The sequence below is a fragment of the Cucumis sativus genome, chromosome 5, assembly GCF_000004075.3.
Source record: "Cucumis sativus cultivar 9930 chromosome 5, Cucumber_9930_V3, whole genome shotgun sequence".
In the NCBI taxonomy this organism is placed as follows: Eukaryota; Viridiplantae; Streptophyta; class Magnoliopsida; order Cucurbitales; family Cucurbitaceae; genus Cucumis; species Cucumis sativus.
This window is the reverse complement of record NC_026659.2, coordinates 240,896-259,594: the sequence shown is the minus strand read 5'-3', so window position 1 is coordinate 259,594 and position 18,699 is coordinate 240,896. Positions and strand designations below refer to the sequence as shown.

Sequence of the window (18,699 nt, the reverse complement as noted above, 5' to 3'; positions counted from 1 at the left end):
ATTTCAAACAATATCTCCTTCCCTTAAATGCACTGACATCAAACCCAATCAAAGAATGCACCAACCTTACCTCAATTTCTAACAATTATTATTTTCCAAAATCTTACATCAACTGCAACATTTGAACATAGTTAAATTCATATACAGTATTGTTGTTAATAACAACGTAATTCAACAAACTCGTCCTTAGTTCTCTTCAATCATTAATCAATAAAAAAGTTAAAGTTCATACGTTGGAAAACACCCCACAGATGAAAATCAAATATTTGATTAATCGTTAAATGAAATTACTAAAATTAAAACACTAACATACCGATTTTCCTACTCTAATGTTATGTTAAATATTCATTCATCAACTAGAAACGTAAGTTGATCGGCCTACTAAAGATGATAAATTTGTTTCTATCATTACTACTTGAATAATTAACTCGTTCAAGAAAAATAAAATGTATGGATTTTTTTTCTTTTTCTTTGTCATTTGGCATTTAGAGAGAAAATACGGTTTTGAGTATAATTACTACAAAGACTTTTTGGAATCCAATAAAAGACAAATTCGAGAACTTCAATATTGGCAAAAGGGAATTAGAATGAAAATAAATAGTGAAAACCCACTTGAGGATTTTAGTCTTGAAGTTGGTTTAATAATTGGTCTTTTACAATTAAGTCAAATAGTTTCAAGTTTCTTAAAAACTATGAGTTGTGTAATAGATTTTATGCTCTAAATTTACAACTGAAACAAAGATAATTTGCTGAAGAAAATTAATTGCTCTCTCTCTCTGATCTCTCTCTCTTTTTTGGTTTCTTCTGTGAAGCAAACTTATGATTGGTTATTATAATAACATGGAACCAAAAAGAAAGAAAGAAAAACCTTAGAATTTTCATACAATGGGAGAGGGCAACAAATGAGAGCTGTAATATATAAAGATTAATATACACAAAATCACATGGCTGATAGAGGAGTAGAGGTTGAGCCAATCACTTGCTGAAATGTGTCATATTTTAGTTGGTACAGGTGGGGTTTGAGATTTCCTATGTGAAACCCAAGGAATCTATTTTTGGGTTTTTGTCTATTTCCATCAAAGATCATCAGGTCTTTGTGGACCAACATTCCTCTATTATGTGTGAGAAATAGAACGGTGAAAATCTCCCCTCTCTTTTCTAATTGTTAAATGTAAATATCTTCCTGATTAGAAAGAGAGAAAAAAAGAAAACCAAACATGACAGATGTCTTCATATAATGTTGCTGTTTGTAAAGTTTATCTTATGATCAACATGTTAAGTAATCCACCGAAACGTGTATGATCGATTGCAATAGTGCTTGTACGAGTAACATGGAAGTCTAAAACTCAACTTTATACTACATATTGTCAATAAAGATATTTCCTATACATTGACTTTTAATGGTACAAGATAACATAAATTTAGAATTTTTAGGCTTTTTTCTTTTTAGCTACTTTGAGTGATGTTTCTAACAAAAGTTATTTAGACCTAACTATAATATGAGTTTCCAACTTGCATGGTCTCTATCTATTTTTAGTTTTTCCTTTATTTTTGAATGAAGCAATGGAAAAGAAACTAAGAATTGCACAAAAGTAGCTGTCGGTGGAAAAAATGGGAATGGCAACTCAGCTTGTGAGAAGCCAATTTTGAAGACCCACTTTGAATTTGGTTGACTAAAAATGAACGAAAGGAATTAAAGAGTGGTTAAGTTGCTATGTGGAAGATATTGAATGCATTTGGTCTTTCTCTTCCTATCTTTGCTTCCCAATATAAATAACATCTAATAAGTTTCTCCACTATCTTTCTATTTGCAAAAAAGTGAGTTTCTTTCTTTTTTTTCGTTCTTTTCTTTTTGTCCAAAAAAAAAGGAAAAAAAAAGAAGAAAAAAGGATCACTCTTTCTTTAACTGGTAACTAATTTGTTTAAATGCATAAAATAGACAGCTACAATCAAAGATAGGGAGATACATGTGCAAACAATCCTTCCTACGTTGATTAGAAGTTGGAAAGATATTATACATAAGTAAAGCCAACATATCTATTGATAAAGAATTTTTAGATAGAATTTAAGGCAAAAATACACATAATAAGTCTAAGCCTCAAGTAGAAGTGTAAGGAGATTCGTTTTCTACATAGGTCAAAGTGGCATTTGATTATAAGATGTCGAGAATTAAATAATTATTTAGAATGGAACATAAATAGGTTTTTCAAAAGCTTCAAGAATGAATAATTAAAAAAAAAAGCTCAAATAAAGTTCAGTATCCTAAGAGAGTTATGGAACAGTCAAGGCACTAAATAGCTAGCAGAAAACACAAAGACGAACAAGGAAAATTAGAGAACGCCGTAAATGGAAATTAGTGAACAAAAGGGTGGGGTTGAAATAATGCAAAGAAATAATGGGAGGCATTGGTGGGACTTAAAATGGAAGAGTTGTGGAAGACCAAAAACAAAGTAATTAAAGAGGGAAAGAAATGGCCTAAAGAAGTAGAAACACAGCTGGAGTGGGATTTGTCACATAGTGCAAAATTTGTCTGTTTTTGAGAAATTATAATAAGAGAGTTTTGGCTTTGGAGTTGGGACCCATTTTTTGGTTTTACATGGCTCAAACTTTGGGTTGCCTTTTTGGATTCTTCTTTCGAATGTAAACTTTGAATAGCTGACATGGACAAATATGAATGAAGTGGCAATCATTGTCCATCGCATGCAGACTTGTATTTGGTGAGTGAATGATTTGAAGCTTAAGAATTTGGTTTTGAACTGACTCTTTCTAGTGCATTTAATTATTCACCATAAAAAGACAAACCAATAAATTAATTTTTTCTTTGGGAAAAAAAACGGAAGAAGAAGAGAGGAACCCTGAGATTTTCAGATTTAAAACTTCTATTTTGGTCAAAATCTCCAATCATGAGATGATTTATCACTTTTTTTTCTCCTTTTTACTTTCTGTAAAATAATTAATTTAATGAGTTCTCATGTGGGTTTCAGAATGGATCTCTTACAGTAAATCATAATTACATCACTAAGTTCCTTCCGTCTAATTCCAAGAAAAAGGTCCAAAATTTTATGAAGTTGAACTATTTGTTGTTTTGTTCAATTTCCTTTCTACATCATGAATATGAGCCATTTCTTGATAATGGTTCTGTCCATCCTTTCTTGGTGGATGAAAAATACCACACCAATCAAACATAATATTATTATGAAACACTGTCTAAGAAGAAACTTCAAGCATATGTGAGGTAAAGAGAGAATAATTTAAATGAATGAGAATTTATGTTAGGACATCTCAACAAACTTACATAATGGTATGATGTTTAGTTCTGTATGGACATGTTTTTATACTGACACCAAGCAGTTTCCTAAGGGATAAAGTGAGCATTCTAAAGTTGTTTAGCTCTCCATTGGGATATAATGATTTAGGGTACATATTTTGCTGCGAAGTGTCTTAATAAAATGAGATTTTTAGTTAATAGAGTTGTCTAAACAGAGAAGCTTGAGATTTTTAGTTAATAGAGTTGTCTAAACAGAGAGGCTTTTGTGCAGTACAAGATTAGTACAAAAATGACTTTCACAACATTGAAAAGAACAATAAGGAATCAACACTGAGAAACGGTTCTTTGAGCAATAACATTTAGCAGAAAGTCTCCTGTGCCCATCACTTAAGATAAGGACTCGTTCATTGTCTTGGTAGAGAGCCCCCTATTAATGTTGAACTAAAAAATAAAGTAGAAAATTCCAATGACAAGTGGCATGCCACATCATTGTCATGTGGATGACTGAATTTGGACATGAAGAAAAGTAGTGAAGAAATTTCCCATTTTCCAAAAGCTATGGGAAAGAAATGAACAAGGAGAAATCTGAACTCTGCTTTCACAAGGATTATGAGGGAATTATTTCTTTTTTGGGTCAAAATTTGTGAGATGATGAGGTGGGTTCATCAAGAATATGTCCTTGTCAGTCATCTTGATAATTTTTTTTTTTTTTTTTTGAGTGCCTTCCTCCTTTGATAAGAAACAACTAGCTCACTTTCACTGACAGGAAAAGGCTCAGGGATCTCTTATGTCTAGAAGCTGAATCTTCAAAATCTTTTTTTTTTTGGTTTGGTTTCATGAAAGATTGATTAATGAATATTACCAAACAAGAAAGTAGGAACATCTCAATCTAGATATAAAAATTAAAAGATCCTCAAGATTTTTTAAACTATTCTTTGTGGAGTTTCCTGCCTCATAGCATCTCTATTACTCTACCAGATAGGTTCTAAAACGTTAGTAATAGGTACAACAAAAACTGCAACGGAAATTTTTAGGTTTGGACACTCAGAAAGATGCTTTCTTTCTTTAATTAATGCAACTACCCAGGTATTCAATTTTCGTACACACAAGATATTTCCATCTATAAAAAATTGAGACTTTAATATTTCCATCTACATTGAAATCTCAATGCCTTCCATATTACCAAGATGGAAGCAAAGAGATTGGGATTACTGGGAAGCATGTGGGAGAGAGAATTAATCCCATTATGTTGTGTTTCAAATTGGTTTTTATTACTCACAACAGCAAAAGCAGGCATGTATAGTACAAAGTCAATTAGAGGGGAAGAGTACAAAACCAAGCCCCTCAGACATGGGAGGAGAGATTAGAGGTCCCCCCAGGGTACAGGTTTCTCAAGGTCAAGTCCTTTTTAACTAGTCAGAGAGAAAGAGAATCATTTCATTGATAGGGCTTGTGGGGCTATAACACAATAATGGCCAAAGGGTTGTAGGACCTTCTACCTTTTCTTGGAAAAGGGAATTAAGAAGAGACCAAATACCTTCGGAAAGGCACGGGTTGACATCTGTCGACAACAAAACAACCTGATTGATAGTTTTACACCGTTGAATGGATGAAAGATTAAAATTTAAATTCAATTATTAGAAAGGAGCACCACGTACCTGGTTCAGAAGTACCTCTCGCGGGCTCATTGAAGTAGTAGTTTGGTTCATTCTTCCCCCACCTAAAAGGAAAAAATTTGGAAAAACAAAGAAAATTCCAGTCGAGCAAATACTACTTCTCAAGTTTTTTTTTTCATAGAACTAAGCATGTAATAAAATATTTATTTATTGGATTGAAGTTACCAAAGTCTCCAAACAATTAGCCAAATCATGCATGTTCTATCTTCTAAATGCCATTGACAAAAATCAAACTTAGATTGAAATAAATGTAGTTATCTGTTCGTCATCACAAAAAGATTGTTTTCTGAATTGGAATGAACCCTGGAGCCCATGGGCCTTTCACTCGGATCCAACATGCAGTCTTAGCCCAAAGTCGGAGAAAAGCTCATCTAAATTATCATGAAAAATAAAATGGTAAAACTCCATACACACATCATATCAAAATCCCGTTCCATATATGATGAGAATTATGCGCACGCCGCCATTCTCATAAATAACTAGAATTCAAACCTCCCTAAAAAAACACAAAACTTTCCAGCCCTGAACAAAAACTACAGATGTTTTGGTTTTTTTTTTCCATCTTTGGGTTCTCTTATCTATACGTCAAAGAATCAGGCAGTTCCATTTATGATATCTTTGCCCTTGAAAAGTCCATCTCCGGATGCTGCACAGGACCAATTTCAGAGGTTCAATAAAAGAACCTGTAGGATATTATAAATCAAAAACAAACACACGCACACAGCTCTAAACAATCACCTCAGACATAAACTTCTTCAGAATCTCTTGCTTCTGCATCTCATCACTTGTTGGAAGACCCATAGATTTCTGCCTTTGATCGAACTGTAAAAAATTTCCAAATCAATCAAGAAAAATGGATTGATCATGAATTTATTGTAAAATAATATCACATAGCAACGGTTGCAAACGCACGAATCAATCAATGGTAAATGCATAAGGATATGCCACCAAAAAACAAGCTTGAACAACAAGAAATTAGACAGCATAATCAGGCATGAGTCTAGATTTATTGAGAATTGCAAATGCAAAGACCAAGAACACGTTTAACTCTAAGAGATGTCTCTGATGATAATGCATATAGTTCATAGATCAATCATGAAGTATAATTTTTCTTTGCAAAAATGATTTGATGAGGGAGATTTAACTCCAACCTTAATATGGAGCATAGTTAAAACTTAACATATCTCAAGGGTGAGGAGGTTCTAAGTGCCTCCAATTACTTTGTAGACTTGTAGTTCACAAGTAATATGATAATATTATTATTTTATATGTTTCAATATATTCGGTTTCTATCACAAAGCCCTTAAGATCTGTGACTCTTAACCATATCATAACTGAGGTTTCACATTCCTTCAGGACAGGGAAGAGAGAGACTGAGATTTAAAAAGCCCACTGAGGCATAATATGCAACAGGTCGAATGATATTAAGGCACATGAGCAAGCATATAAGGTTTGGTATGAAGTAACTAGAGAATTGTGAAGGGGAGTGTATATATTGGGAGGAGACTAAGATTTTCTTTTCTTTTCTTTTTCTTTCTTTGTGGCTAAACTACTGATGGGATTTGAACTGTAGACGTGTCTCAGCTGTTTTATGAGAACCAACGGAAGTGAACAAATAATGCTTCATGAAACATTCCTTCCAACATTACATTTAATTGTATTTCTTTTTCTTTTTGCATGTTGGTGCACATGTCAGCAAAACTTGTTATGCAGAAGAATAATAAATATGCATCGAAGAGGAAAAAGCTTAATATAACAAAACCATAAGTGCAGTGCAATAGATAGAAAATAGACAACCAAAATACATACCATCATCTTTTCAACTGTTTGTCGTGTTTCTGGATCTAAATCAGATAGTTTACTGTTCTCAGGCTCAACCTTCTGAGTATCAATCTCAGGATCCCCTTTAACTAAATATTTCCACCACTCCATTTGGTTGTGCTTAGTCAAAAGAATAGAAACGATGCTCTCATCCTCTGCAGCAAGTATAAACATAAACATGATCAAATAATAAACAAAAAAACTTCAATACACAAGTGAACACAAAAAAAAACTGTTTTAAATTAACTTTGTGCATCCACCCTTCTTATTTATGCTATCAACTCCCAAGGACTTGAGCAGCATAAAAATAAACCATATCTAAAAGAGAATTTAACATCATTCACACTTATTTTTTAACAAAACTTCAAGTACCTATGCTCCAATAACAGTCATCTGGCTTGACAGTATGACAAAGCTCTGCCTGCAAGCATGTGATGATAATTTAGAACTTGAAAATAAAAAATAACACCCTGTTGAAACAAGATTCTGTGGAGAAAACATACATCTATCACTGGTGGTTGACCCTTTAGTCCAACTTTGAGACGATTCTTCTTGATCTCACAAACCACAAACCTGGACTTAGTTCCTTTCGGTACAGGTACATTAACATTGACTTCTTGGAGAGACTGTGTCCAAGAGTAGTTGTCCATATCAAGACCATTACCTTTGTTGGGAACTGCAAAATCCATTAGAAGTAAGAAACAAAGTTGAGATGACATTCAGTTTAGAAACAAAAGATAGGGTCAGTCAGTTGAACTCACAACACAAAAGATTTATTTCACAAATTTGATACGATGAGCCTCACACTGAATTCTAAGTTCCAGAGGAATTCTAGATATCTTGTGCAGAAGCATATGCATTATGAAAAGAAAAGACAGAAACTATCAAACTGCATGAAGAGATTATCATGCTCGATCCAAAATGATAAATTTCAAACTCCACACCAGCAGTTAAATCTTCCATATAAGTTTACTCAACTGAAGAATGGTTTCCAATATCCACACACATACACATATTCCAAATAAATCAACTTAAACCATTTACTTGAACCCGCTAGGAAGAGTTTGGGTGGGTTATAATAGCCCACCCCTTGTTTAGGGTTCCAATTATAGCAGTTGGAGTTCCCAATTATTATAATCTACCATTACCTACTGTATTACCATTTCAGGTCCCTCATAACGAGACTAAAACCGTCTGCAGCCCAATAACAAACTATTTAAACTCATGGACTATAATAATTAACTCCGCCCTCCAAATACCCCTTAAAAATTGATATAACTTCTAACTCGCGATATGGCTAGAATAGAATAGTATTTCAAATATTTCCCTTCTAAACTTAAAATTCAATCAAGACTTATGAACTCGAGGCCACATTGAACAACTCAAAAGGTCGAACTGTGAATTCAAGGGAGGGAGTCTCGGAGAACATAGGATGAATATTTATTATGATTAACCTACACCCCACTAACCAAGTAAACAACTTGCTAACTACAAACTAAAACCATTGACGATACAAACTAAGAATTATGGAATTGCTGTCCCTAATGGTACATCACCAATGCAAATTTCTTCACTACCATTGCCAAATCTTGCCTGTTGAAAGCACAATTAACAGTTAAATCTAGCCACACTTGACTGACTAAGATTTAAGAACAAACAATCATTTTAATTAATGAATGTTTACCCTCCCTTTACCACTTCCAGATAGTGTGAGATCAATCAAGTCAATCCAACACAAATAACAATTTCACATAATAGAGAACAAACAAGTAGAGGAAGAGAAGAGAAATGCTCACCTCTTGCCCCGTTCTCCTCTTTCTTCTCCTCGGTATTTTCCTCCAACTTCTCACCCACTTTCTCTTCCGGCGGTGATGCAGCAGCCTTCACCGGCGCAGCTTCCTCCTTAACACTCTTCACCTCCTCCTTAATCCTCTTTTCGGCCTTACCTTTAAGCTCAAGTGACTCATCATGCTTCTTTCTCTTCTCGACAGCTCTACGCACAACCGTCTCAATGTCCTTCTCGACTCTATCCTTGGAGAGAAAATCGGTCTCATTGGCAAGAAAATCGAACACCTTCTCCAAAAACCCTAGAGGGTTTGAAGGGTCAAAGCTGGCATTGAATTGAGAAGGCTTGGGCGATGAAGATGATGATGGAGAGGAGGAAGAGGAAGAGGAAGGCTTCTTTGGCTTCGGGATTTCTTCCTTCTCTTCGTAGTCGGAGATAATCGCCATGGCGAAGAAATGAAGGGAATTGCTAAATCGCTGACTATGATGGGTCCGGTTGGATGAGGGTTTTAGAGATCAGTCTCTAATACGTATTTATAAGGAAGACGAGAAAGCGCTAGAAGTTCGAACCCTCCACTTTTATTTCTTTGAAGAAAAGATCCTCTAATTAAAAATTATGATATGGAATTTCAATTCTACACATTAAACAAAATTAAGAACGTGTATTATTATATTAATGATTGTGGTTTAATTAATAAATAAATAGAGGAGAAATTAAACTATTTAAATATATATTTATATAATTCGATAAATTTGGCTATATTTCGTAAATAATTTTAATAATTTTTAAAAAATTAAACTTATTTCTTTTCATATTCGTGTTTCTATTAAATAAATAAGTTACGTTATTGGACGGATAAAAAAATGAAAAAATTAGGACTATGTTGTTTTTTTACACGGTAAATTAGTTATAAATCGTATGATTACTCTTTTTATTTATACTCACGTCTATGTAAGTGATAGTAGAGATATCCATTAAATAAAAATTGATATCAAATTATTCGATTGACGATATATTGACACCATTAGTTATTTTTACCAAATTTGTAAGCAACATATTATAAATTGTCAAATATAACATTAATTTACATAATATTACAATTGAATTTCTTAAGGTTGTAAAGTTAAATATTGAGTACATTAGTTTTACAATATTAGAGTTATCTTGTATATACTATATATGTGAACCAGAGTTATGGTTTATTGTTGCCAAAACTATATAAACTCTATTTGTTGATTAAAAAGTTTAAGGTTTGAATTCTCGACTGGATGACTAAAAAGTACAAAAGAAAAGTTACACACCCTCCGTATATATATAGCATGTCACATCCATACATTTTAAAGTAGAGTGAGACCTATATCACTATTATATAAATTTATTTTATATTGTTAGCTTTTAAGTTGAGAATAGCTAGTCAAAACGAGCATAGTACAATTGACATTTGTGTTATCGATCTCTTGTGAGCAGTGAGGTTCAATTCATCAACCGTACATGTTGTCAAAAGAAATGTTGAGACTAGTGATGAAGTTCTAGGGAGGAAAGAAAATAACAATTAAAGTTCAGTTACAGTGATGAGACTATGAGTGAGATTGAACCTCTTGCCTTTAAGAGGGAAGCCAATTAGTTTGTGATTAATATGTTGCTTTCGTTTATGCCATGTTGGTTGAAGAGACTACATCAAATAATAATATTATACACAAATTGGACGATAGAGGAGAGTCTCTGTCTTTGTCTCTCTTTTTAGTAAATGGCTTATTTTTCTCTTCAATATTTGGTGCACGACTTTTCATTGTTAGGACAACAATGGTGCAACTTAAGTCGACAAAACACGACTATTTAGGTGCAAGCTGTTACATATACTGAATTGGTATATTCATGCACTTATAAAATGGATGTGGTCAATGTATTCAAAATGCGACTATTCAAGTTTAGGTGTCTCTATATACTCTTCATCGGAAGATTTATTGATTATATTGTGATCCATAGACGACCAAATGTGATTGATGTTCACATTGTAATATATTAAAACAACAAACACAATCAATCTTATACTAATCTTATAATTTTAATTTGACATTAACTTAAACTTATTGTAAATGAATTTTTTTTTAAGGGACATTAATTCGATTCCTTAAGTATATGATAAAATCAATTTGTTGGGTTTAATATTTGTTCGGCTCTATTACATAGGAAAATGGAACGGACTAGACTCTATATTGAGAAGGGTTGGGTCGAGCCTTCAAGCCCACTTATGAGCTACATGGGCTCGTCCTTCAAAACTTGAAGCCCATAAGTGCCATACGATTTTTCTATTTAATAATTTTAATAACAACCACCACAAATATATAATAATTAATGACTTTCTATGAAATTGGCTAAATAAGTACTTAAGGCAAATCTTCATTTACATAAAACCCTACTTTAGTTTGAATATTGGTTCTTTGAAAAAAAAAATCATTACATTTTGTTAAATTTATCTTTAAAAAATTATTTCGAATCACAAAACCACTCAATTTTTTTTTATAAATATAACAAAATATCATAATCTATACGTATTATGACACAATTCGATATAAATAGACAAGTACTCGTCTATACATATATATACATAAAAGAAAGTTGAAAATTTAACAATTGTATTCAAAATAATTAAGTGTATAGCAACGTTAATTTAAAAAAATTTGTCAAATTCTATTAATGAAAGAATTTTGATTGACCATGTAACAAATATTGGCATATCACTAATAGACTATACGAGTCTATCAGTGAAACAATTAGTCTATCCGCGATAAATTTTGCTGTATTTGTAATTTTTTAAAAATGTTGTTATATACTTAATTTTTATTCCTAAAATGATCATCAATTACACCATTATCCTACCTACGATATGTATATATATTTTCTTTTTTTGATTGATTGATTAATGGTAGCCAACTGCCTTAGAAAGTTGTAATGTTCATAGGCAAACCAAATCCATGGGGAGAAATAATTATTTTTGGGGTCCTACAAGCATTAATAATGTAACTAATTAGTAGGTAATTTAATTTTCATATATGTAAGAGATAGGTAACTTAATATGGAATCCTTCCATTTAATTATCATAAATGTGATTTATCTCAACCTGCATGCTAACATGTATATATGCTTCATTCATTAATCACGTGAATGAATATCTTTAAATTACATATATGTAATTAAGACACTTGATAATAAAAAAGATATCAAGACACTATAAATTTAAACCTTCCTTTAAAGAATTTGATTAGTAAAAAAAATAAAATCATTTAGTCTTAGATTTTAAGTGAACCCAATATCACAAATTATGAAAGTGTTTAATTTAGGGTTGTTTTGGATTGTACTTTTATGCTTAAAAAGATTATATTTTGTATAAACTATGTGTTATGGACAAGAAGAAGGTACCATATGGCATATATAATTTCCAAAAAGGACCAATCTTTATATGCCAATTTTTAAGATAAAGATTCAATATGAGGATATAGTTTTGTTTAATCAACAAAATAATAATGTATCTTTTTAATTCCTTCAAATGCTAAAAGTTTGAACCTAAATGTTTCACCATTTAAGATATATATGACCATGAACCCTAATTTTTCCCTAATATAGATTCTTGATAGTTAATAACAAAAGTACTGTTTTCAATTTTGGCCATCTTTACTTCTTTAATTAAAAGTGTAACTCAATAATGATAATTGAAAAAGTGAGTTAGATTTGATTACGTTTTTTTTTGTTGTTAAATCGTAATGAAACGTGAGATCCATATAATTAAATTCGTAATCAACAAATATAATAATTTGATTGTGCACTTGAGAATGATCAATTCAATTGCGTCCTCTTTTTACATGAGACTCACTCAATTATTTTAGATATACTTTTGAACGATATGCATATTTGCATGTAAACTGCTATTTATTACCGTTATTGTAATTAAAAATATTGTTAGCCAGGGAACATTATGAATCTTTCACAATTACTACTTTTGCTACATATATTGTTATCAATTGACTCTAAACGGTAACGTTTAATGGGTAAATGTAAGAAAACAATGATACCATACAATAAATAAAAAAACTAATAAACAGATTATGTTTGCAAAATATCTCATTATATGAAATGTGATTAAAAAATGGATATTTTTTAAAATAGCAAAATAAATTAAAATATTTACAAGTTAGTTTAGTTTTAGATTCTATCAATCTATCAGTGATAGGATTTGCTATAGGTGGTAAATATTTTATAAAATTTGCTATTTTTGAAAATTTTCCTAAAAAAAACAAACAAACTAATTACAATTCCAGATATTTATTACAATTCATATATCAACGGATACCTACCTATATAAAACGAATACACCAATTTGAATAAAAACGCTTTTACAATAGCTTGGGTTTTGCCTCACATTATCAACAAAGTCAATGGGGCTATATTATAGACTACTAGGGATAGTAGAAGGGGAGATTTGTATTTGAAAGTTTATAAATACATAAAAAAAGAAGATCTTAATTAAACATTTTTCTATGGTTCTATATATATAAAACAAGATACAAGCTAGAACAAAAATTTCCCTATTCTAAGAATTCTTGATGTCACTCTCAATTTAATTAAACTCTACGTTGATCTATTTTTAAGCCTACGTATGAACCCTTTTAGCCCGTTTAAATATTGGTATAATAAAACATACTTTATTAACATAACTTTCATTAAACTTAAATTTTACGACCATTTATTATCAAGAAATATATAATTTTCAAAGGTGTGACAAGACACCTATATGGATCATGCCATGCATCTGATTGGGCATATAAAATTGTTAGTTAAAATATTTCCATCATATATAATGTTATATTGCTCTAATTAATCATCACTTGGTTGACTTAAACCACGTCGTTTGGTATAAATTTTCAATACAATGTTCACTAACTGATGTGATAATGATGACAAGAAAATTAGATTAATAACAATAATGTCAACTTATGGTGCTTGATCCAGAATTTGAGAAACAAAAAAATTGCAAAATTAAGTTTGTTAATATTTTTGGTTGATAATTGTCTTGTTTGATTTGATTACATGATTGAAATTCAACATAATTTTAAAATTCTTCATCACACCTAACTTAAAATATTTGATAATTAAATATAATCACTGTTGTTTTTCCCTATTTGGAATTAGATCAAATAAGCAGTTGGGTTGTGTTTTCTTGTGTAGCTCTAAAGTTATCATAAAATTGCAATCATGAGTGGTTGGAAAGATTATTATAAATTAGCATTAAAGTTTGATAGTTTCATTTTAAATAAAATTATCCATCAACTCTACATCCCTAATTAACATGTAATGCATTAATAAATTTAATTTATTTGTTAGTTAAAAACCATTTTTATCTAACTATAATTTGGTTGATATAGATAGTAATTAAGATACTATTAACTATATTAAATCTTTCTTCACCACGTTCTTTCACATATTACCTGTTGAATCAAAAAGTGAGTTTAATTTTTTAAATTGTCTTATGGATGAGAGGCAGATAAAGATTAGGTTTATTGTTTCTAAAATGAATGGTATATATATGAATTAGGGCATAGTTCAAACCACCCCATGATTAGTTTGCAAAAACAAAACCCTATTAGTTTGGATAAGTTTTTTCTTTTAAAAAAACCACACCCTATTAGTTAGAAAAACAAATGAAACTTGATTACTTCAAAAGTTGAACTTAATAATCATCATTAATAGATAAGTAAGTAATTAAAGACTAAAAATTGGTATAACCAACGACCATATCCAAACACCTTTTTCATCTTTAAGTTTCTAGGAATAGTTTCATTAGAGAAGACCCCATGTTTTAAAAAGTGGCAGCTTCAAACTTAAGTTTTTGGAAAACACTTCCAAAAATGAAAACCTAGTTCTTTATAATTAGTCATGGTGACAAAATTGTCTACGACTTTTCTAAGATCAATTTTTAAATGGGTTGCATCACAATTAATTGTTTACAAAATCTAGATGATTATAGGTCGGTTTTTACTTGATCATTTGAGCAAAATTTCAACTTTTATTTAACGTGAGAATTTCATTGTTTTCACATATTAGTGAAATTAAATAAGGGATGATTTGACTCGACTTAATTATTTCGAAAAGAAATTTTTTTAATTCTTAGTCGTTACTATTTGAATTATGTATTCTTTCTTTTGGTGTGTGTTTACGGTCGGCGAAAGGGGCAACCCACTAGCTCGTGTAGTAGTGATGTTGTAGGGTAATTTTTTTGGTGTTTCTTTTCTTTCTTCCTCTCCCGTTAAGAAAATGAAAAGGATTATATTCTTTTATCATTCTCTTACTTTAAGGGATTCTTCATTCTTGATTTGTATATCTTATTTAAAGCAATTATTTAGGCTCCCTTGATTGAAGTTGAAAATTTACCACATACTATGCTCTGCCAACCATTATTGTAAACAAAACCTTATAGTTTAGTTGTTGAATTTTGTTCCTATTGTTGGTGAATTAATGTTTGTGCATAAAAATTAGTTGAGAATTGACATTAAATGAAAAGTTAGGGTGAAGGAGCAAATTGACATGATTCATAGGCTCTGCTACCCACCAAGTGGATTCTAAAGCTTCTATAATAATAATCATTCTAACTATGTGTGCTTTTGTGTACCCAAATACCTTTACTTTTTCCCTCTCTTATGTGCTTGTCACCTCCAAATTAAAATAAATCGATTTAGAAAAGAAATATTTTGTCAATTCACGACTAATTCACTATTATTATTTACATCTCCAAACTTTCAAATTTATAATTTGTAAAAAGACTTTGAATTAACTAGATGGAATGGAGTAGACTGTGTAAATTAAAAAAACAAGAAAATCAAATTTTTTTCATTTTAACATAGAAAAATGGATTATTATTAAAACAATAACAAAAAGAAGTCTAAATATTTAATTTTGATTGAGAAGGCTAAAATATCTATATATGTATATTAATTTTTTCAATATTTTCATGTTTATAAAACAAAGATGTCAATATTGTTATGGATTCACTCATCAATGATATTTAAGCGTTACGTCATGTCATATATGACCACATATTAATATTAATAGAGCCGTCAAGATTTTAACACTTTTGTGATGAGGTCAAACCGAGGGATAGTATACCCTAATGCCAAAATGACCCAAAGGCAAATGTCCTTTTTGTGCCAGTGGAGGGTTTGGGTCCAAAAGCTTAGGATGAAAAAGAAAAGTTTGAATAGGGACTTCCAATAAGCACGTCTAACCTTATCTAAACCCTAAACGTTACATTTTTAACTTTTTGGACACATAAAAAACGCAACAATTATTATATTCTATTCTAACTTGCTTTGTTTGAATATTCTCTTATTTGTCATATAGTTATTCTCAATGTAGCTTTCATTAAATTAAAAATATTAGAGAATTGTGTTTGAGATATGATTGTTTGGAATTTATATGTATGGAAATCCGTTCATATGTATGTGTTTAGAATGTAAATAATTGTTTTATTCTAGTTTATAAAAATGTTTGTGTTTTGGGTGGAAATTAAAGTTGAATTTATTTATTATGGGTGTTTACTGCAATTTTTTTTATTCTAAAATGTTTTTTCATGATAACCATTTTTTAAACTTTTTATTCTATAATTTTACCTATCTTTTTTACTCAACCTTATGAATCAAACCCAGCTCGATAATTTTTATGTTATTGTATCATTAAATCGTAATAAATATATTTAACATCTTACTTTGGAACTCTAATGTGTTGTTTTAAATCTCGTGTAAAGTTTATTATATTTTTTAAAATTTTAAAATTCTATATTTTTTTTATTGTAAATGAGAGGAAGATTTAAACCATAAACATTTTGGTCTTCAATATACATCAATTCACTAATCGAGTAGAGTATACCTAATTAAGGCATCATAAAATATAGGGATGAAAAATTAAACATTTTTTTCGAGAAGAAAAGAGTTTCATCTACAACTTTGTAACCCTAGAATAATTTTCTCGAGATGAAAATCATTAGCTAAAGTCTAATGAATTTCATAAGCAGCAAATAATTAATGAGTTAAGTATGTATTATAGGTAGGGGTTATATTAGCAATTTCTTAGGATTTACAACATGTTTTTAGTTCAATATTAAACGAGAATGAATATTTGAATCACTAATATGGTAGAAAAGTATATATAATATAACTTAATGAAGAAATGAGAGTAATACTTAAGCATAGTTTTATTGAATAATTAACTTAATCATTTAGAGACAATAATAAGCTTTTCTTTCTCTCAAACTCAAAGTTCATATTTAGTTTAAGAATTAGAAAAGGAAATCCATTTTTGTTTTAGATGTTGATATTGGAAGGTGGGAGGATGTTTCCTATACCTAAATAGCCTTTTTCTTTACTGTAATGATTTGACCAACATTGACTAATGAATATTATTAATTAAAGCACTTTAGCTTGTGGATACAACTCATTATTATATTTAAACATATGAGTTTTACAAATATATATATATATATATATATATATATATATATATATATATATATATATATATATATATATATATATATATATATATATATAAACCAAACATATATACACTATATTATATTGTAATTCAATTAATTCTATTTTATCAACTTGAGTATTATTAGTTGTTCAATGATACTCCCAATTAAAAGTTAGATATATTTTGAATCACTTAGTTTGTTGTCAATTTAATGATAATGAGTCTTTGGTCCATATTAAACAAACTTTAATTCAGAGGGGTTTAAGTATTTAATATTTTACCTTTCTATGAGGTTGACTAATTAGTCCTCATGTTCTATGTAATGAGTTCAAATTTATCAAATCAAATAACCATGAACTTAAATGAGTTGTAAAATCAATTTATGCATATATATTCCCTAAACAATTAACTTGTTTTTGTTTGAAGCTATATATATAAACACTACTTTTCAATTCTTCTTCTTCTTTTGTAATTTAGGTAAGAATTCAAAGATGAAAACATAAAAAATAAATGGCTAAAAAACATAAACAATTTTTTAAAACCATAATACAAATGGGGTTTAAATTTTATGGTTGAATTGCAAGTTTTGTTTCTATAGTTAAAAAAAAGTTAGAATATAATCGATTTGATAAAACAAAATTTTCATAAATAATCCATGTGAGTAAATTTGCAAATTTTCAAATAAAGGTTATGGCTTGAAATTTCAAATTTACCCATTTTTATATTGATAAAGTATTTGTAGCTAATTATGAGTATTCTTCTAATTTAAGTGTTTTTATTTTATTTTATTGTAAAGTTTGAAAAGGGACTAATTTTGCAATTCAACTTTTTTTTTTTGCCTCAATATTGTGTGGCTAGGTTTGTTCTTATATATTGTCGTAGTAGTAGTCGTAATCGTAGTCGTATGCCGCTATTTAGCTGCTTCATGGCTACTTGCGTGTGCTAAATTGTGTATAAAAATTAAGTGTGGATATGATTTTATTGATATTTTAAAAATGAAATATATGGTATAAACATTGATTTCTTTCGTTAATCTTTCTATCCATCAATTTTGATAATTGATTTTAACAATTTCAATGATTAAAGGTACAAAAGAAAAGATGACACGATCGAAATCGTCTAAAAATTATTCAAGATTTTGAATAATTTAATCTAAATAAGCTCTGTGCTTTTACAAATTCTTCCCTAATATGATTTTCCATGTATTTTATTAAAATTAAATTTGATAATCAGCCATTGCAAGTGTATAATTAAACTTGCATATAGTTATAAATAGAATTGAATTGCTAATTATAAGAAATGATATGAAGCCAACCAAAATAATTTAATTTTGTTATAAATAGATGTGAACCACATATATATTTTGAATGGAAATTAGGGGATGGATTAATGTGGGGAGTCAATAATTAGCATAAAATAAAAGTATTTGTTGAGCTAAAATATGAATGAGATAAGCATGAAAGCATGAATAAATTAAAAATGGTGGGTTATAGAGTTTTCATTTAGATGGTCGTATTGGAGGGGTTATGTTAATTGATGTGATAGAAATGGTTCCGTTTTGGTTTTTGTTCCCTACCATCATGAACCATTCACATGCTTATTAATTTCTACATTGATTTGGCTAT

At 30.0% G+C, this 18,699-nt stretch overlaps 1 protein-coding gene across 1 annotated transcript; it reads right to left on the bottom strand.

Annotated features, from left to right (window-relative positions):
• Positions 1-5,162: 5,162 nt before the first annotated feature.
• LOC101222013 (protein BOBBER 1) lies at positions 5,163-9,071 on the bottom strand. Its single transcript, XM_011656318.2, has 6 exons — positions 8,562-9,071; positions 7,269-7,441; positions 7,138-7,186; positions 6,754-6,920; positions 5,683-5,766; positions 5,163-5,590 (listed from the first exon to the last, which is right to left on the bottom strand). Exons 1-6 carry the CDS (start codon positions 8,995-8,997, stop codon positions 5,552-5,554), a joined length of 948 nt encoding a protein of 315 aa, XP_011654620.1. The 5' UTR covers positions 8,998-9,071; the 3' UTR covers positions 5,163-5,551.
• Between the last annotated feature and the right edge of the window lie 9,628 nt (positions 9,072-18,699).

What these genes read in the sequence shown, in the direction of transcription:
- LOC101222013 (XM_011656318.2), bottom strand. Translation starts at nt 8,997, where the DNA reads ATGGCGATTATCTCCGACTACGAAGAGAAGGAAGAAATCCCGAAGCCA. An exon ending in GTCAACCACCAGTGATAGAT is followed by an intron (nt 7,187 to 7,268) that starts GTATGTTTTCTC and finishes ACATGCTTGCAG; the next exon opens with GCAGAGCTTTGTCATACTGT. An exon ending in TGAAGAAGTTTATGTCTGAG is followed by an intron (nt 5,591 to 5,682) that starts GTGATTGTTTAG and finishes GGTCCTGTGCAG; the next exon opens with CATCCGGAGATGGACTTTTC.